This window comes from Leucopleurus acutus (genome assembly GCF_964270905.1).
Source record: "Leucopleurus acutus genome assembly, chromosome: 3".
NCBI lineage: Eukaryota > Metazoa > Chordata > Mammalia > Artiodactyla > Delphinidae > Leucopleurus > Leucopleurus acutus.
In genome coordinates, this window is record NC_139145.1 from 119,098,367 (window position 1) to 119,119,414 (window position 21,048).

The 21,048-nt window shown below is 46.3% G+C and overlaps 1 protein-coding gene across 1 annotated transcript; it reads right to left on the reverse strand.

Annotated features, from left to right (window-relative positions):
• Positions 1-10,171: 10,171 nt before the first annotated feature.
• TMEM171 (transmembrane protein 171) lies at positions 10,172-19,900 on the reverse strand. Its single transcript, XM_082836385.1, has 4 exons — positions 19,575-19,900; positions 16,725-17,431; positions 12,683-12,824; positions 10,172-10,442 (listed from the first exon to the last, which is right to left on the reverse strand). The coding sequence occupies exons 2-4, from the start codon at positions 17,362-17,364 to the stop codon at positions 10,247-10,249; spliced, it is 978 nt and encodes a 325-aa protein (XP_082692511.1). The 5' UTR covers positions 17,365-17,431; positions 19,575-19,900; the 3' UTR covers positions 10,172-10,246.
• Between the last annotated feature and the right edge of the window lie 1,148 nt (positions 19,901-21,048).

The following is a 21,048-nucleotide window of genomic DNA, read 5'->3' on the forward strand; positions in this document are numbered from 1 at the left end:
CCAAACGATTAATTCCAACAAGTACTGCTCCCAATTAGACTAACTGAAAGCAGCACTCGACGAGAAGCGTCCAGAATTAGTGAACAGAAGATGCATAATCTTCCATCAGGATAACGCAAGATCGCATGTTTCTTTGATGACCAGGCAAAAACTGTTACAGCTTGGCTGGAAAGTTCTGATTCATCTGCCATGTTCACCAGACATTGCACCTTCGCATTTGCATTTATTTAAGTCTTTACAAAATTCTCTTAATGGAAAACATTTCAATTCCCTGGAAGACTGTAAAAGGCACCTGGAACTGTCCTTTGCTCAAAAAGATAGAAAGTTTTGGGAAGATGGAATTATGAAGTTGCCTAAAAAATGGCAGAAGGTAATGAACAAAAGGGTGAGTACATTGTTCAATAAAGTTCTTGGTGAAAATGAAAAATGTGTCTTTTATTTTTACTTAAAAACCTAAGGCACTTTTTGGCCAACCCAATATATCTCTCTAATAGGTATAAGTAAAAAGTTACTTTGCTTGCCTCAAGAAAGAATTGAGTTAAATTAAAAAAAACAACAACCCCAAACTAGACTACAACCCAATAAATAATGAGCAAAGAATATAAACAGATAGATCACAGAATAGTCAAAAAGCTCTTAACCTTTGAAAAGATTCTCAGTGTCACTCATAGGTAGAGAAATGTAAATTAAAACGGCCCCGAAATATGATCTCTTGCCTAGCAGATTGGCAAAAATCCAAAAGTTGGATTTGGACAACACATTCTATTGCTGAAGCTGTTAGGAAATAGGCACTTTTACGTATTGCTAATGAGACTGCAAAATGGCAGACACCTTATGGAGGAAAATTTGGCAATATCTAACAAAATTACATATGCATTTACCTTTCAAAGTGGCTCATTTCTAGAAGTTTGCACTGAAGATGCACCTACTCAAATTAAAAACAACATAAGCACAAGGTTATTTATTGTGACATTATTTGTAATATTAAAAGATTAGGGGACTTCGCTGGTGGTGCAATGGATAAGAATCTGCCTGCCAATGCAGGGGACACGGGTTCGAGCCCTGGTCTGGGAAGATCCAACATGCCGCAGAGCAACTAAGTCCGTGCGCCACAACTACTGAGCCTGAGCTCTAGAGCCCGTAAGCCACAACTACTGAGCCCAGGCACCACAACTACTGCCGCCCACACACGTAGAACCCGTGCTCTGCAACAAGAGAAGCCACCGCAATGAGAAGCCCACGCACCACAATGAAGAGTAGCCCCCACTCATCACAATTAGAGAAAGCCCACACACAGCAACAAAGACCCAACGTAGCCAAAGGAAAAAAAAAAAGAAAGTTTAGGAACAACCTAAATGTCCATAATAGTTGAACAAACTGTGGTATAGTCACATAATGGGGTACTATGTAGCTAATACCAAAAAAAATGAGAAAGAACTCTCCATATTTATTAGATGAAAAAAGCCAGATGCACAATGTAAAATGGATGGCTAGTGGGAAGCTGCCGTGTAGCACAGGGAGATCAGCTCGATGCTTTGTGACCACCTAGAGGAGTGTGATAGGGAGGGTGGGAGGGAGGCTCAAGAGGGAGAGGATATGGGGATACATGTATACATATAACTGATTCACTTTGTTGTACAGCAGAAACTAACACAACATTGTAAAGCAATTATACTCCAATAAAAATGTAAAAAAAAAGCAAGGTGCTGAGCAGCATATATTAGTATATAAATAAATAAATAGGTATATAAAATACTATATATTACACACTATATATTAGTATATATAATATATATTATATGCTATATATTAGTATATATTGTAATATATTAGCATATTGTATACCATATATTAGCATATATATTGCAATATGTATTATTATATGTAAATATAGATTGTATATATGTACGTACATAGATATAGATATATATGTGTATATACGTATATATGTGTGTATATATGTGTATGTATATACACATATACATATATACACACATATATACTATATATACACATATATATCAACAAAGAAACACTGGAAATATATACCTGAACCTAATCAAAATAATGATGACCTAGAAGGGGTGGATGGAACAGGGTAGATAAGAAAGGGGTAGAACCAAGACTTTTCTTAGCACATCGTTTCAAATAGTATATGTTTTATGTGTTCAAAAATTAAATTAAAATTAATCTTAATACTGAATATTAACGGGAATAAATGACCCTAATTGTATATCAAATCAGTAACATAAAAGCAAAGGAAAATAATTATCTAAATGACTTTCAACACAGTACTCTAAGTTTACATATGTGCTTAAGTGAGATGTATATATATATATATATTTTTTTTTTTTTTTTGCTGTTGTGGCCTTTCCCGTTGCGGAGCGCAGGCTCCGGACGCACAGGCTCAGAGGCCATGGCTCACAGGCCCAGCCGCTCCGCGGCATGTGGGATCTTCCCGGACCGGGGCATGAACCCGTGTCCCCTGCATCGGCAGGCAGACTCTCAACCACTGCGCCACCAGGGAAGCCCTACTTAGTAGTTTTAATGGTAGTAGTATTGAATTGTAATTCAAACAGAAAAAGAATTCCAAAGCCAGCAACCTACTATGGAAAGAGGAGACCCTTATAGAAGCTGGACTGCAATTCTGGCTTTTTTCCAGAGCAGAAGGGCACCCCAGAGATGCGCTAGGACAGGAGCAGTGCAGCGACCTGCCCAAGGCCACACACGTCTAACCAGGTGTGAAATTCCCGCCCTAGCACACAGGCATGAAGGACACAGACCCTTTGAAGGACATCAGGCTCTGTAAGATTCCACCCGTGGATTGCAAACAACTGTTAGTGTTCATGGAGTGGCAGCGGGAAAGCAGCTCAGCCTGGTCTGGCACCTGCAGAGCTGTGCTCTGGCTCCCACCCTGCAGACTCCTATGGGAAAACTCCAGCTGGACAAAAAGGGCTGAGAGAGCAGAGCTTCAGGGCCTGAGGAAGGAAATCTTGGAGCAACTTAGCACCTAAAGGCCCGAAGGAAGGCAGGAGCACCAGAGAGTGTCTGGTGGGGCCTGGGAGACCTGACAGACGGGGAAGTGATTACTTCCTACATGGGGTCTGGGCCACCAGGAGGACCCTGAGCTTGAGGAAGAACCATAGCCCTTGTAGAGACCAGGACCTCCCCAAGCCTCTCCATCCTGTGGAAGAGACAGGCCTCTGCCTTTGTGAAAACTCCTAATAAATAAGCCATTTGGCCACCCAGCACCTGCAGGCAGGACTCACTCATTCAGAGGCCTTTAAGGAAATGTCTTACGAGTGATTTGGCACAGGACAGCAGTGGCAGCTCATCCACGCCCACCAAACTGGCCTGCCCAGCTTCCGCACCTTCAGGCCTGAGCAGCCTCCAGGAGAACACGCAGAGCAGTTAAATCACCGCCTAACTAACCGCCTTCCTCATCAGGTTGCTCTCTGCCACCCTGCCCCATCCGGGAGTGAGGGCATGAAGTCACCCTGCACTCCCAGCATTGGCCACACCCAACCAGAGGGCTGGGCACCCTGCTGAGCGAAGCAAGACGCAGAGAGCCTATCCAAGCAGTCCCATGCTTTGCTCAGCAGGAATCTCCGCCCTCCCCCTCCCCCACCAAAGCATTACTTACTAGCGAAAGCTGCATGGATATCATCCCCTCTGTTCCTGTTGGGGTACTCAGATTGGTGGCAGCATGCATGATACCCCAAGAATTCCAGGTATGCAATACCCCAGGAGGGCTCATGGCATGAAGCAGCCCAACCATGCATGGCTGCCCACTAACAGTGAGAGGACATTTCACCCCTCCGGCCCACTCACCACCCTCTCAGGGTGCTTCCCGACCTCTCTTTCCTTTGGAGAAGCTTCTACACCAGAGGCTCAGGGATCTGCGTTTCCTGTGTCCAGGGTGGCAGCTGGCAGAGCCCAGCCCACCACACTGACTGGTCCATCAGGGGCTGGAAGGCACTGAGAGGAAGGGGCCCTGTCTGAGGCAGTTTTCAAACTTCTGCCCACTTGGACAATCTCAAGCATTTTCCATTTCAACCCAGCTAGTGTTTTCCTCTACTCTGCCTTATCCTGATAAACGTCTTTGATGCTTCCAGTTGTAGACATGTAGCCGTTGACCTCTTCCAACACAAAACCATGCCTTCCTTAAAAAATGAGTCCAAATTTCCCCAGTCTGGAAATACAGGAGGAAAGGGCAGGTGACAGGACCCTGCCTTTGTTTCCGCACTCCCTTGGGGCTCTCTCATGAATCACGTGCAGAGTTGCCTAGAAGGCTAGCACTGGGCATTTGTGTGAAGCCCCCATCAGCACTGGGGTCTAACTGGGGACCCACATCCTACCCCTCAAAGACCTTTAGCACAGGCTGGGATGTGTAAACAGGACCCTCCAGAAGGCCTTGAAGTCACAAACAAGGAGCTCATAATCCCAGATAATCTAGCCCACAAGGTGCTGCCTCTACAGTTTCCCTCTGTTGTCCTCACAGGAAGTGTTTCCCAGATTCCCAGACAATAAACTTTACCCCCCTGGAGATTAGGCCAGTCTGAAATGGGACTCAGGAATTTAACTTTTTCAACAATCATCTTGATTCTTATCATCATGGATCCTTGCAGTTCCAACCAAACTACCATCTCTCTTCTGCCCACCTAATGCTGCCTTCTGAAGTCTACTTCCTATCTCTGGATGCATTCCTTTCCTGTGACCTTCCCTGGAATAATGACCCCCTTCAGGAGAAACCCACCACTCACATGGCCTCAGTCCTCTACATATTAACTAGAAGGCCAACAGTCACATCACACAAGGTTGTCACAGAGCCCACCTTAACTTCTGTTTTTTAATTTTTTAAAAATTGAAGTACAGTTGATTTATAATGTGTTAATGACTGCTGTATAGCAAAGTGATTCAGTTATACATATGTACACACTCTTTCTTTAATATTCTTTTCCATTATGGTTTATCATAGGATATTGAATATAGTTCTCTCTGCTATACAGTAGGACCTTGTTGTGTATCCATTCTATACATAAAAGCTTACATCTGCTAACACCCACCTCCCACTTCATCCCTCACCCAACCCCCTCCCCCTTGGCAACCACCAGTGTGTTCTCTACATCCGTGATTCTGTTTCTGTTGCATAGATAGGTTCATTTGTGTCATACTTTAGATTCCACATATAAGTGATATCATATGGTATTTGTCTTTCTCTTTCTGACTTACCTCACTTAGTATGATAATCTCTAGTTGCATCCATGTTGCTGCAAATGGCATTATTTCATTCTTCTTTATGGCTGAGTAGTATTCCATTGTATATATGTACCACATCTTCTTTATTCATTCATCTGTTGATGGACATTTAGGTTGTTTCCATGTCTTGGCTATGGTGAATAGTGCTGCTATGAACACAGGGGTGCATGTATCTTTTTGAATTATAGTTTTGTCTGGATATATGCCCAGGAGTGGGATTGCTGGATCATATGGTAATTCTATTTTTAGTTTTCTGAGGAACCTCCATACTGTTTTCCACAGTGAGAGCACCAACTTATGTTCCCACCAATAGTGCAGGAGGGTTCCCTTTTCTCCACACCCTCTCCAGCATTTGTTATTTGTAGACTTCTTGATGATGGCCATCCTGACTGGTGAGAAGAGGTACCTCATTGTAGTTTTGATTTGCATTTCTCTAATAATTAGCAATGTTGAGCATCTTTTCATGTGCCTACTGGCCATCTGTATTTCTTCTTTGGAGAAATGTCTATTTAGGTGTTCTGCCCATTTTTGGGTTGGGTTGTTTGTTTTTTTGTTGTTGAGTTGTATGAGCTGTTTGTATATTTTGGAAATTAAGCCCTTGTTGGTCTCATCGTTTGCAAATATTTTCTCCCATTCTTCAGGTTGTGTTTTCATTTTGTTTATGGTTTCCTTTGCTGTGCAAAAGCTTGTAAGTTTGATTAGGTCCCATTTGTTTATTTTTGTTTCTATTTCCTTGGGAGACTGACCTAAGAAAACATTGCTATGATTTATGTCAGACTGTGTTTTGCCTATGTTCTGTTCTAGGAGTTTTATGGTGTCATGTCTTATGTTTAAGTCTTTAAGCCATTTTGAGTTTATTTTTGTGTATGGCGTGAGGGAGTGTTCTAACTTCATTGATTTACAGGCAGCTGTCCAGCTTTCCCAACACCATTACTGAAGAGACTATCTTTTTTCCATGGTATAATCTTGCCTCCTTTGTAGAAGATTAATTGACCTTAGGTGTATGGGTTTATTTCTGGGCTCTCTATTCTGTTCCATTGATTCATATGTCTTTCTTTGTGCCAATACCATACTGTTTTGATTACTGTAGCTTTGTAGTATTGTCTGGAACCTGGGAGGGTTATGCATCCTGCTTTGTTCTTTTTCTTCAGTATTGCTTTGGCAATTCTGGGTCTTTTATGGTTCCATATGAATTTTAGGATTATATGTTCTAGTTCTGTGAAAAATGTCATGGGTAATTTAATAGGGATAGTGTTAAAGAGGCCAACTTTAAATGCCCTTCTCCTCACCCCACTCCAACTTTTCAGATGGAAATTGGATGAACACATACTTACCTTCCCCCTCAGCTTTCATCCTCTGAAAACTGTTCATTGGCCTGCCCATTCCTCCATAGCTCATAGAAACGCCAAAGGGACCTTACCTTGTCCCTTCAGTTTCATTAGAATTTGTTGATTGGGTTAGTCCACTTAACTGATCTCCAGGGGAGGACAAAGATATCACAAGAAGGGGTTTTCATAGTGTAGAGGCAGCATGGTAGTACCTGGCGTGGGTAGTTCCACCTGAAGTTGCCGACCTCATCACTATTTTCATACCTCCCAATGCCACAGGAGGAAAATCTGGAGTAAGATTTCTTATGCTCCTGATAACGTTTGGTGTTCAAAACAATACATGAAAAGATGCTCAACATTATCAGTCGTTAGGGAAATTGAAATCAAAACCATAATGAGATACCACTTTGTACTCAGGTGACAATAATAATAACAGAAAATAAGTGGTGGTGAGGATGTGGAAGAACTGAACTTTTGTACAGGGCTGGTGGGGATATAAAAAGGTGGAGCCTCTGTGGAAAACAGTGTTCAGTTCCTCAAAAACTTAAAGTTCACGTATGATCCAGCAATTCTGTTTCTAGGTATGTACCCATAAGAGTTGAAAACAGGTACTCCAACAAATACTTGTACATGAATGTTAATAGCTACACTATTAACTACTTGGGACTGGAGCCCTGAAATGCAACACTCTCTGCAGGTACTTTGTGGGAATTTTGAACAAGATCTCTGGCCAAATGGAAGTATATGATGCTGAATTGTTCAATATGCAGCCGCTGTTTTCCGATGAATCAGTTCAGAGTCAATCGACGCTAGAGAGTCACACCAAATCTTTTAGAGAAAAGATGGATTCTTGCATTGAAGCCTTTGGTACCACCAAACAGAAGCGGGCTCTGAACTCCAGGAGAATGAACAAAGTTGGCAGTGAATGTTTGAATAGTGCAGTGGCTAAAGCTGCGGAGAGTATAATTGATACAAAGGGTGTGACTGGTAAGCACCTGGAACTTGGGGTAAGAGGCTGCTGGTAGAAACAGCTTTCCCTTCTCTTGAGATCTTTCACCTGCCCCACAGATGGAAATCATGGGAGTTAGGGCTGGATTCCTTCCTGCTTCTCCCTGAGGGCCTTCTTAGGAGCAGACTCTGGAAATCATAAGAAACATCTGACATGGCCTGCTCTCAGTGAGCTCACAGTCGAGTAGAGTAGACAGACATGAGAACGGTTATGTGCCCTCTGTGTCCTTGGTGCCAGGGCTACAGCCTGCAGGGCACAGAGGAGGGAGACGGCCTCAAGTCTCTGTGAGTTACAGGGGGGTTTTAGTCAAAAAGTCTGATGTGATGATGATGAACTAGCCTCTAGAGACACTTTGAGGTCACTGGGTCTTTTTCTTTTCCTAAATTCTTCAGCAGCTTGAGTATTAAATTGTATTATTTTTTAAAAAAAATAGCTGCTTTAAAAAAAGCACGTGTCTCACTACAGCCAGAAGGCTGACACAACCCAAATGCCCATCGTGAATACACCGTGGCACATACATACGTGGAATATTATTCAGCTCCAGAAAGGAATGAAGTACTGATACACATTACAACGTAGATGAATCTCTAAGACAGCATGCTAAATGAAAGGCAGACACAAAAGTGCACATATTGTATCATATGACTTATATGAAATACCCAGAAAAGGTAAATCTACAGAGACAGAAGCAGATTGGTGGTTGCCAGGAGGTAGGGAGGGGGGAGGGAGTGGGGAGTGACTACTTACTAGGTATGGGGTTTTATTTGGGGTGATGAAAATATTTTGGAATTTGATAGAGGTGGTGGCTGTACCACGTTGTGAATTTAACGAATGCCACTGAATCGTTCACCTTAAAATGGTTAATCTTATACGATTAATTTCACATCAAAAAAAAGTTAACACATATAAAGAAAATAAGTAGCAGACCACCAGATGGGTTTTCAGAAGCTATCATCCTTTGCCAGAACCTTGATAGGCAAAGAATGCATCTTCGTATGACTAAATGATTCGTCCCAGCTCAGCTGCCCACGATTCAGTTCTGCAATAAACATCTCACGCTTGGGGACCCCTTTGATTGTCGTGGCTTCGTCTGTTCCCACCTGGCTGAATACTGCGGAGACTGATGGAGGTAAGGCAGACTTGCCCAACCAGAAGGTCCAACTTATACCTAAGCATTGCTAACAACTACCATTTAAGTTTACTAGCATATAAAAGTAAAATGACCAGTTACAAACCCTAGCTTTGAGCCATTAAAAATGCTCTTGATTATATATGAGAACTCGTAAGTGTTTAATTCTACCTAGAAGTTTCAGCTTAATCATTTTAAGCAAATAACAGAAGGAAGTGGTGATAATCTACCCTTTGTTCTAATATGAAAATGTGAATAATGAACCTTCCAGGAAAAAAAAAGCAGAATTTTAAGAGCAGTTCAGTCTAATAGATGTCCAGTTTAGAAACAGATCAGTCCTTCTGGTACAGACTGTTACTCCTGATTTATTGCAGTGGCAATTCCCATGAAATCAGTCATTACTTCAGCTAAACTATTGGAGCATTAACGCCTTTAAATTCTGCTTTCAGGCACTTAAATGCTGGATAATACTGATTTTTATGGGGATGATGGCTTGTGGTAAAAGGCCTAAAAAGTTCATTTTTGCTACATCAAATTTTGTTAACAAAAATGCTAAGTTCCTACAGAATTTATTTTTTTTCCTACAGACTTCAGATTCTAAAAATCAGTTTTTCCTGGGTAGAACTGATAATACTTAGTGATTATTTTTTAAGGTTTCTATCTAGAAGTAAATAAATATTATTGCACCCAACTATACAAACGCTTTTGTTCAGCAATAGCTTTATAAGAATAAAAGTTGGTGGTCCAGACAGTCTGGCACCTTATAGTACAGAAAGACTCATCCCTCATGAACCTCTCCAGGGGAAATCTAGTTACCAAAGTGCCCCAAGAAATTTCTTCTCCAAAAATGTCACATCACTATAAGAAGGCTTTAGGATATCAGTATGCTGGTAACTGCCCCAGTGAAAATTACCTAGTTACCCTAACTACCTTCTTTCAGAATGAAAAAAAGAAAAAAAAGAAAAAAGGAATAGGGAAAGGAGGAAGAAGGAGGAGAGGGAGAAGAAAGGGAAGAAGAGGTGCAAGAAATAATAAAGAAATGAGGAAAGTAATCTGGTTTCTCTGCCCCAGAAGCAATGAACATTGGAAACCCAATGGGCCAAGCTAAACATTAACCAGTACTTTTGGTTGGCCTTTGACAGCACAGGGTAGAGATATGCACCTGGCTTTCAGAAACTAGCTAGATGGGTTCAAAGCCCAACCTCACCATTTAGAAGCAATGTGACCTTGAATAAGTTAATGAGCCTTTCTGAGCCTCTGCTTTTTCATCCACCAATGCGAACGATCCTACCCACCTCCCAGAGTAGGAGGCCTCAATGAGAGAAGCATCTTAGATTCCCAGCCAGAGGCACGCTCCCTCTCCTGTGGTCTGAAGCATTGACAGCTTAATCTGGAAGGTTTGTTATTGATGTTGATACTACACCAGGAAGTCAGGACATAGCCGATTCTATTGTATTTTTTATTAGAAAAACAAATTAAATAGTGATTGATTCTATAAAAAATTGAACTGGAGTCCATGGCTCATGGTGGGGAAGGCTCAGAAGATGGAGACAAGGATGTGGGGGCAGCAGCTTCTTTTTCTTCATATCTGGGAGGCAATTCGGATGAGAGACAGGGAGTGTGTGAGGTCTCGGAGGATGAAGCAGTCCCAGAAATAGTATATATAGATTCACAGTCTCTCTCAGAGGCTGCGCCTTGGCCCTCAGGAGTTGGGGTCCTATGAAGAAGGACAGAGAACATGAAAGGGAGCAGAGGGACTCAGTCACATGCCTTAACTACCAGGTTCTTTTCACATGTTTAATTAGATGCATTTGGAAACATTTGCAAGGGTCTCCAGAGTAATTTCTTCCATATTCTATTCTGCATAGATATGTTTTGATTTCTTACCCCTTCCTGTCCTTAGAGCTCATGGTTACTTTAAGACTGTCTCACTCCTGTTGTCATTCCCCTTGTCATTGAAAAGACGTAGAGTACAAACACATAGCTGCCTTCCGAAGAGAACATGCACACACACAGTTACTCTTCTCTGCTACTTCATCTTCTGAGACAGCTAATGGAAGGCAGACAAACTTATGCAAAGAGAAAATTAAATCATTAAGCCAAAAACTTGAAGGAAGGCAGGAAGACGTACTGGTTAACGGAGTGGGGTCTAGCAAAGGGCAGACATGCATCTGAATTGCCACTCTGCTGCTTTCTAGCTGTCTGATCTCAGGCAAGTTACTTAACCTCTCTAAGCCTCAGTTTCCTCATCTGTAAAATGGGGATGATGACAGTGCCTACCTTCTAAGTAACTATGAGAATGACCCGAGGTAATGTAAGAAAAGGCAGACTCTGGCATAGCAACAGCCGTAGGAGTAGTTTTTAGCAGCCGTAGAAATAGACATTTATTTTACGGCTCTGGGAAGTTCATCATTGGAGAAAAGAATACAAAAATTCACTAAGAGAATTCTACAAATGTCCAGAACCTAACCTCCCTTTCACCCACACAGGGGAACTCCTGCATTCATCCCTGGTCAGATCTCCAGCTCATCACCCGGTTTGAGGTACAAGAACACGTGCCGTGAAACATGAATGACCAGGTATGGCAGCCCCCGTCCCTAGCACACTCGTGACATCTCTCAGGTCCTGCTTCTCACTGCTTTCAAAAATGCACGTGTCTTAAGTGTCTCAAAAGCCACTTTTCACTGAGGCCTGCTTTGCCCTGTGAGATTTTCCAGTGATCCTACCTTCACTTCCTACACCCTGGTTTCCCATGTGGGAAGGTGCAGAGCCTTTTCCAGCCCTGGTCGTCCCTGACACTTCCCAGAACTCCTTCATTTCATGCCTTCCCCGCCCGTGGATTCTCCACAGGCCTCTGTCGCCTTGCCCTCTTGGTTTCAGCAGCCTCTTTGCCATTTCATCTCCAGTACCCCATCTCTCTCCCAAGACCTGGCCCATCCAGTCTAGCTCAAAGGCCCACAACTCGCTCTCCCTCTACTGCAAGCCAGCTCACCATCTTCTCCCACTTACACAGGCCCCGTCTCTGTCTTCCTCAGTCAGGGACATTCCCTGTCCCTGTCACTCCCCCTTGACATCATCATCTCCGCTCTTCATCCCTGTCGTCCTCCACAGCAGACATCCTCACACACTCCTCCCTTTCTGACCACCCCAGTCCCAGGCTCCTGTTACGTTCAGCCTGTCCATGAGAGAAGGCTTCCACTCCGGTCTGGTCACCCCCAGCCTTTCCCCATCACGAGCTGTGCTAACCACTGCTCGGACCCTGTTGCCGTGACTCCACAGCCTTCAATGGCATCCCTCTGCCTCAAGGAAAACCACTTATATTTACACTGTTTAATCTGACCCCAGGTACGCCTCCAAATTTGTGGTATATGGAAAGCATGGGGGATGGGGGTGGGAATCTCGTATTTCTCTTCGGTCAATCTGAGAAGGCTCTGAGGCCCAGGGAACAACTTAATATTGAGGGGAGAAGCCTGGCGTGGTCAAGTCAGGGTGCAGGTTGATTTCAGCCAGCCACTCAGGTATCTCCATTAAATACTGAAATGCTCTGTACCTGCTGGAGGTCCCCTGGGACCCTCACCCCTCCCACAGTCTAAAGCAGCAACGCCTAACTTAGCAGGGGCCTCCCGAGTTCCGCTCCAGCGCTCGGGATGGCTGATGGGTTTGTGCAGCATTTTGAGGGTCAGCCCTGCTAGGACCACATAAAGATGCCTGGAGAAGGCTTCATGTGAACCCGGCATAACCACTTTTATAATTTTTAACTCGTGTGCCGCCCAAAGTTTCCTGAAAAGTACTAGGAATATTAAGGCAACGATTCTGGCACAATGTCAGCCAAAAAGATACTCATACTTGGATGGCTACACCTCTACCATAGCCTTAAAGCTGATTTGGCCTGAACGTAGACACAGGCCTGAAAAGGTTAAACTTTCCTACTCTTGACGTTCAAACGGAAAGTCTTACCTATAGTTAAAAATACTGTAATATGAAGGTGGACTTTCATTTGGGAGCCAACCGTCAGCCCCAGGACTCCGAGTAGCTGCAGAAACTGAAGACTCAGGAAAATAAGGTGGTGGAGGAGGTGGGAATATGATCACGGCATCACCTAAGGAAACACAACATTTCATTGACGATAGATGAGTACTAAATGCAAGCAAATGAGCAAAAGCCAAAGAAATTAATTATATATTTGGCCCATCTATAGAAAAGGTCAAAACACCAGAATTTAAAAGTGAGCCTATCCAACTCACAGAGACGGAGAGCGGAGGTTGCCAGGGGCTGGAGGCTAGGGCGACTGGACCTAGTGTTTAATGCAGGCAGGGTTTCTGTTCAGGATAATGAAAAACTTCCGGGAATTGATCATGGTGGTGGCTGTACAACATGGTGAATGTACTTAATACCACTCTACACTTTAAAATGATTAAACTGGTAAATTGTATGTTGTCTATTTTGCCACACGAAAAAAAAAATAGTGGGCCTATATTTCATAGCAAGTCTGAGCTAAAGCATTTCTGTGAAGCATTTGCTAACAATGTTCCTTACCTCCCCTGGGATGTCTGCTGCTACAAAGCTTTTCTCGTTTTCTACTTACAATTTTAATTCTTCACAAGTTAGCTGTTGGATAAAGTGCCTCCACTCCTCAAATGCAGTTTCAAACTCTGAACAAATGACAGCACAGCCACAACACAGCCCATCATCCCTATTTCCATAGTTGTGGTTTATGCACGTGAAGACTTTTTTTTAATCTACCAATGTTTCTTCCAAGCTTTACAAAAGAAAGTCAAACTCAAAGAAAAGCTAGGGTTTTGTTTTGTTTTGTTTTGTTTTGTTGCATTTCTGTGGGTACTGTTCACTCCAGAAGACATCCCTGTGTTTGGGCGAGGAGAACTGGGGACCGGATGCAAGCTCTAATTTGATTCCAACACAAAATGTACCAGATGAGTTGCCCAGAACCTTCTAGAAATGAGGTCTGAGGGTGGCCTCTGATAAGCTGGCAGCACCAAATGACAGCTCCGGAAGAATGAAAGAGGAAAGAGGACTTTACTTCCCTGCAGGGAGGAGATGGTTTGTACTGGTAGCAGAGCTGATGCCCACCTAGGTAGCTGCAGGGTTCTCTAGAGTTACCGGGGTTCCACTTGCCAGTTCCCACCAAGTGTGGCCCTGAACAAGTTACGTGCCCTCTCTAGGCCTCCCTCAGCCACCACATCTGTAAACGGCAGGCTGTAACTGTACCTGCCTCAGAGGACAGGTAGGAGGGCTGGATTTGTGCGCGGGGTTAAAACGGTGCTGAGCACGGAGCAAACTCTCTCAACTGTAACACATCCTCAAAGGGACTTTCTTCACAACCACCAGCAAGTGGCACCTATGTGCATGTCTGAAGAAACATTCCCAACTGGCAGTCGGGCCAGTGGTTCCACTCTCCACCTCCCCAGAGGTAACTTAGCCCTGCAGAAAATGCATTAACTCCATCTCTCCTTCTGCAAGGAGATGGCGGTCCAAGCTTTTAATATACATCGCTAACCAAAGCTGGAAAAAGCATAGTGGTTGTCTTGGGATTCTCACTGAATTTTTTCAGAAGGTCTTCGTAGGTCAGAGGAAGGTAGGTTGAATGTTCACTTTAATTATACATTTAGGACAAAGGATCTGGAAACAAGCCTCTAAAGCAGGCTGATCACCTATCAAACACAGACAAGGAAGTACTCAGAGTCTCCAGTTATCTCTGAGGCTTAGCCACCCCTCTGCCAGGTCAGCTCCCAGCCCTCCTGCTCCCCCCGGAAAGTCCCATGCCCCTGGGGTTTCCCTTCCACTATGTCCTGAAAGACTTGATGTCCTCTGTGAGTTGACCATACACCGGCTTGTGCATCCAGGGTCCAGCACTAGGTGTGCCCACAATGCAGATATCATGCATCTTGGTTTCTCTCTTCTGTCTTCCATTCTGGGAAGAGCTGCATTCTGGCACTTAGCCAAGGACTGCCTCTTATCACCCCAATTTCCCTCACAAGGCAGAATTGACCATTGACAGACAACGCCTGGAGTCTTAACAACCGTGCTGAAAGGCACGATTTCTAAAAACGTAAACCCTATTCCATAATACCAAAGGAGAGAAAGACAAGGTGCCAGATTTTCACAGGTTTGATAGGACTTGCACGGTTATGTGGAAAAGATTTGAAACTACGCAGTGCCAACATCAGGACAGAACCGCCCAGGAGTCACTCCAGCACAAGCCCTCCTCCCTGCCGCCCCCCATTCCAACCACCAGGAAGAAAGCTGGGCCCCAAAACTCCCGGATAGTAACCCCAAAGGGCACACCTTGAAATGCTCCCAACTAAGTGGAAGACCGTGAGTGTCTCGTGAGAGTATTTACTTGGACCCCACTGTGTTCCCTGAAAGAACTAAGAACGTCTATAATGTTGGGTGAGCCCTTTCGTCATGTAACAACAACCCGGGACACCTGGTGAAGGATGAAGCCTGCAGAAACAAAACTACAGCAAGTGCCTGGGGAGGGCGCTATGCAAGGGCCAAGCACATGCAGGCCCACCGCCTCCGTTAGGGGCCTGGCTCTGCCGCTTGCTAGTTTGTGACGTTGGGCAAATTACCTGGGATCCCTGACCCTTGGTTTCTTTATCTTTAACATGGAGACACTAAGAGCATCAGTGGATTGTTGTAGGTGTGAATGAATTTCACACAACAGGCCCTTGACGAGTACATGCTAAAATACACCTAGATGGGTATTTGGCCCAAGAATAAGACCTATATATTTGTTTGCTATTATTAACGTATAACTGATATTGATGTTGTCACCGTAATTATATAAACGCACAAATAAGGAAGTTGGGAGCTTCAACCCTGGCTGAACACAAGGATCGTCTGTAAATCCATCTGCCCTTCCTTTCTGAGGCCAATACCATGCAAAGTCCACAGCCCAGGGAATCCCCACAGTGAGTACCGCCAGCTCGACAGACAGCCCCACCCGCGAGAAACATCTCACTCGCCACCTTCCTTCCCTGTTCCTTCCACGGTTTCTGCTCTGTAATCCTCTTTGCCCGCCCAGGCTTTTACATGTTAAGGCTGTGGCTTCAGAGTGCGAGACTGAAATAAAACAGTGATTTGCAAAAATGAGCAGCGGTGGGGGTGTTTTGTCTGTGTGAACGTGAGGCCAAAGCCACTGGTATGGTTCTGTGGGGACCTGACTCTGGGAAATGGTGATCCAGCTCTTCTGCAGATCCCTGGGGACCCGAAGGGACACTCTGTAGGCACTCCATGGAGGAAAGAAGCGACAGGTGCTGTCATATTTCATCTTTGTCTATGCCACTGCTTCCAAACCTTGCTCCGACCCTGAAGCCAAGGATGAAATTACAGAAAATGAAGAATGATGCAGAAAATAGTACAGAAGACTCCCTCAGAACATGGAAGACCAATGGACTTGTGACAGATTCAGAACCCTAGATATTAGTGCTGTCAGGAATCTTAGAAATGCAGTGCCCATTTTATAAATACATAAAGTAAGGCCAGGAGAGGTTCAGGACTTCCAAAGACAGCCAGTCAGGGATGAGAACCCACATTTCCAACAACCAGAAGTGCCCTAAGTGTTTGGTGTGAGAATAACAGGGGAAACAGGGTCACTTGGCAGGTACCTGGGGTTTTAGAAGGCTCCCAGGCTTTCCTCAAGGATCCTCTCACTTTCCTCTTTATTTGCTCTGTGACCTTAGTCAAGGTCACAAGTTAATGTCCCAATGCTTTTGCTAGATAATAAGGAATGGCTGGGAGGAGATGATGTGCTCAATGATTCTTATGGGGACAAGTACAGCAGCAGAACTGTGTCTGTGTGCATCTGCGTGCGTGTATGTGTGTGTGTCTCTGTGTGTGAGAGAGACACACACACAGGGACAGGGACAAAGAGAGAGAAGGAGAAAGAGAATCTAGGCCAGACCCGGGAGCAGCTCAGTGAAGCCTTGATGCTACAGCCATGGTGATATGAACAAGAACAGGAAGGACAGCCACCCACCTACAGTGACCTGGACGGGCTCCATGTTCTGGGTCTGTCTCTCTTCACTTTCAGAAGCATCCTGGCCCACATTCGAGTTGTTTCTCTTCTTAACATGGGCAACCACGAAGAAACACAATCCCACAAGCACAATCAAGGGTCCCAAGATCTGCAGGGACAGGAATCCACAGATCTGGGGCTCTGAGTCAGCAGTGTCTGTCTCATTCAGCGGTTCCTGCACCCAGTCTGAGCCACACCCGGGGACCCAAATGCCCAGTACGCTGATGAGCATACCACTCGTCAGGAACAGAAACCCAAAGATGAGACACTGGACAAACTGGCGGCTCTCCCCACAGAGGAAGGCTCGGTCGGAGGCCCCCCGGTTGCCTCGCAGGCGCTCCTCACTTCGCTGAAGTCGTGCCCGGGAGCGGGCCAGGACCACAGCCCCCAGCCCAATCACGGCACACGCGGGCCCGGAGATCTTCAGCACCATGCTACAGTCTGGGAGGGTTTCGTATTGGCATGCCTGGAACCCAAAGATGGAGAGCAGGACTCCCACACACAGCAGGATAGCACCGACGACAAAAAGGAAGAAAATGAGCTTGGTGACACGCCTGTCTCCCTGGACCCCATCTGGCTCGGCAGCAGCTGCGGGAGACATGGCCAGAAGAGGCCACTTCCCCGAGGTGGGTGGGATGTGTTCCTTCCCTTCAATGGTTTCAACAACTCTGCAGACATAACCAAACACCAAATTAAAGTGGGCGCAGGTGTTCCTGACCCGCCCTGTTCTTTTTCCCAGATCACACTAGGATGAAATCATAGGGAACAGAACTTTGTGCAACTGATACACGGTAGCACAATGACCTGGTTCATGAGTCAGAGGAACTGGCATTCAGAAACTCCTGAACACGTAATTTTATAAAGATATGCAAGAAGGGCAAATGCAATTACCATGCACCTAAGAGTATCTTGAAAAATCAAAACCCATGCAACAAAAGTAAATGGGTGTGGCTTTTCCTGTTACGAGCCTTAACAGACTCACTTCCCCAGGCCAAAAAAACCCAAAACCCAAAACATAAAAACAATGGTGAGTGAAGGAAGAACCACAGGGATTGTTTCTGATTTACAAACAGCCCATATTTCATCACAGCTGCTATGAGTATTTCCAAGTCGGTAAATTTTCGTTCAGTACCTAACTTTCCATTTCCTATTTTAGACCGCAGCGACTTTCCATTCCCTGCTTTATCCTAAGGTTACATCTATGGGAGACCCAAGTTTCAACTGAATGGGAAGGCGGTTCAGGAACACAGTGAGTTTGGTGGATTTTAAGTTAATTCTGTCAAAATGTGACTCTTGAGTTCTCAACCAGGCACGCATTGGGGCTGCCCTGAAATCTGGTGGCCTGGCTGCTTGGTTCTGGGATAACCCAGGGGGGTCTGGTAGCACCTTGTCCCTCAGGTGGGCAGGTGGCCTCTTGCTCACCCTCTTCCGTGGTGCCACCCACTTACACTAAAAGGTTGAGACCCAGTTAAAAATAAGCAGCCGATAAAATCACCAGTCACAAAACACTAAACAGCAATAGAACTTGACTCTGAAAGAAGAGTGTACATGAAATCAAGTGGCAAAGCACCTTCCATAAGACCACCCAAGCCCGGTACGTCAAGGCTCTCATATATTAAATGTATCCCGAGCAGTGGGTAAAGAATTGTCTACCTTACACACCCTGACTTTATTATCCAGTTATCTTGTCTTACTCTAATGAATGGAATATTTTTCCAGGACCCTTCAAGTTGGGGCACTCAAAAAGACAACCCAAGTGTAAAGAACATTTTCACTTGCTCAAGGAAAGAAAACTTTTAAAATCTTCTGTGCCACTTGCATCCATGGTCATGTGAAGGAGCTCAAGATTGAGTCGCTAAAGCCAAGGCCATCTTGACAAACCCAAATCATGTCCAAGTAGGGTCAGGTTAGGTAAAGAAAGGAAACAACTGGTCTTATGCTAGGAAGTGCTTTTCCAGGAAAAAGTAAGATACAATCAGAAGGAAGTTGGAGAAAGAAGGAAATAGAGGTGGGAAACAAGCTTCCGTGTTAAACTTGGACAAACTATATTTATGAAGATGTAATTAAGCGGAAACAAACATTTAAAGTATTGCACTAATTAAAAAAAAATTCTGAGTCCTGTAATATCTTTTGCTGGTCTGAAGATATGACTGAGGGGTGACTCTCTGCCACAAAGTCCTATCAATTCATTGTACCTTGGATTGAGACCTGGACTTTGTCGTGAGTCACAAGGCTTCAACTGCCTTAAGGCAAATCCCCCAATACTAGTAAAGCCTAAAACTGGATTTGTAGCTTCCTTTCCATGGACTAGTGGACTAAGCACCTGGCATAGGTGTTAATCCCCCATCCAAAATAGTATGTGGGTAGTTCGTTCTCTCTCCCCTCCCCGCCCCATAGATGCGCTCACAAACTGACTCAGAGACATCTGCGCTAATAGGAGATTAAACCTTTTCCAAATACCAACCTACATTTCATTTCCCCAAAGCCAAGTTCACCTCCCCAACGCTGTTTGCCAAAGGACATTTCCAAATCAGCAGCATGTCACCACGTCCAAAGCTCTCTGTGTTTGGGTACTGACGCAGAGAGGCACAAGTCCTTTACGGGAAAGAGCCTGGTGGGTTTAGAGAGCCGGAGCGCAACACCAGCCCGCAGGGCTCGGCGCGCGGCCCCAGCGGGCGCAGGTGCAGGGCGGCTCCTCCGCGCTGCGCCGCTCCTCGCTCCCAGCCTGGCCCCCAAAGCTCAGTGCCCGCCCCGCGGCCACAGAGCGCGGGCTCCCGGGGTGCAGAGGAGCGCGGGGCCGGGAGTGCTTACCTGAGGCTCCGTCCTGCGAGGGCGCTGTTTGCGCCGGCAGTCGGCGGGCAGCGCGGCGCCCGCCTCCACCCGCGGCCTCCCGGGCGGCGGGCCGCACCGCACACTCCCACCTGTGTGTCCCGGCGCAGAGGGCGGGCCGCGCGGTGTTTACGGAGGAGGCGTCGCCGGCGCGGGCAGGGCAGGGCGGACTGGCGGGAGCTGGCCGGCGCCGGGTGCTGCCCTTCGGGGTCCAGAGGCGCGCCCGGCTCCGGGGTGGAGAGCGCGGGGCGGCGGACCGGGCGGCTTCCGCGTCCGTGACCGTGCGCGCGAGGAATCCGGGAAAATGCCCCCCCTCCGCCTCCTCCTCCTCCTCCTCGGCCCGTGGCCCTGCGGGCACGGGGCGGCAAGTTGGGATTCTCCTGGCTGTCCCAACTCGCGAGGCGACGGTCGAGGTCCGGGCGGCGTGAAGGGAGCCGGTTCCCTTCCGGGCCGAGAGCCCAGAATTTGGGCCGGGGGTGGGGAAGAAAGGGCAGCGCCTGCCCCCCTCTTCGGTGTGGCCGCCGCCCAGGCAGGGGTCCCCGCGTTCCCGCCGCCGCGCCCTCTGGGACGGGTGCACCCGGGGACCTGTGGCCCTCCTGCCGCTCCAGAGACCTTGGCTGGGGTCACTGGGGCTAGCCCCTAGCCGCGAGCTCCCCGACGAAGAGGTTATAGAGACACCAGGTCACAGAAACGTGCGCTCTATTAGCGTGTGAGACAAGGGTCGTCCATGCCCGAAGCGTACAGGCATCCGGTCCTAGCTCCGAGACTCCCACGTATGGTCTTCACGGTTATCGCAGTCCCGCGTTACCATCGAACCCCCTTCCTGGTTCTCAGTCGCTAATGATTTGCCGGACTTAAACTGCTTTCTCTGCCCTTGAACTGGGCGTTTTGGGATTGGTTTGCTAATCCCCGTGCTATTTGTAACCTGCCCCGTGACACGTGACATGGAATCAGCTGCGCCAGTTTCCACACCAGAGGTCAGGGCGCTGTGAAAGGTGAGTCAAGAGCTCAGCCCAAAGTGGGGGGCGCCATGAGCCCTGCGGCCGTTCCCATCCCTGCCACTTCTCCCTGGAGTCCTATCCACTTTGCCTGAAATCAGTCTAGTCAAGAGTTAACGCCAACTGCCTTAACCTTTTGGAAGCGAGAACACCTTGCATACCTGATACAGCAAGTTGTTCCCGGTCGTTTTTCACTGCAGTAAAGAATGAGTTGGCTTAGCTGAATACAGAAGGGAGAAGGAGACTCAAAGAAGGGCTCACAGGGAGGCAAACAGGGAAGGGTGTCCACCTGGGTTCTGCAGGTTGGTGGGCTGGGTGGGTAAGACAGGGCTTCGTAAGGGAAGCAGACTGGGCAGGGTCTAGTGGGAGGGATTTGCTGGGCCACTTGCCCCAGTGGCCAAAGATTATTACTATCTTGAATATCAACACCCCTTGCTCTGGGCCAGGTTCTGTGTTGC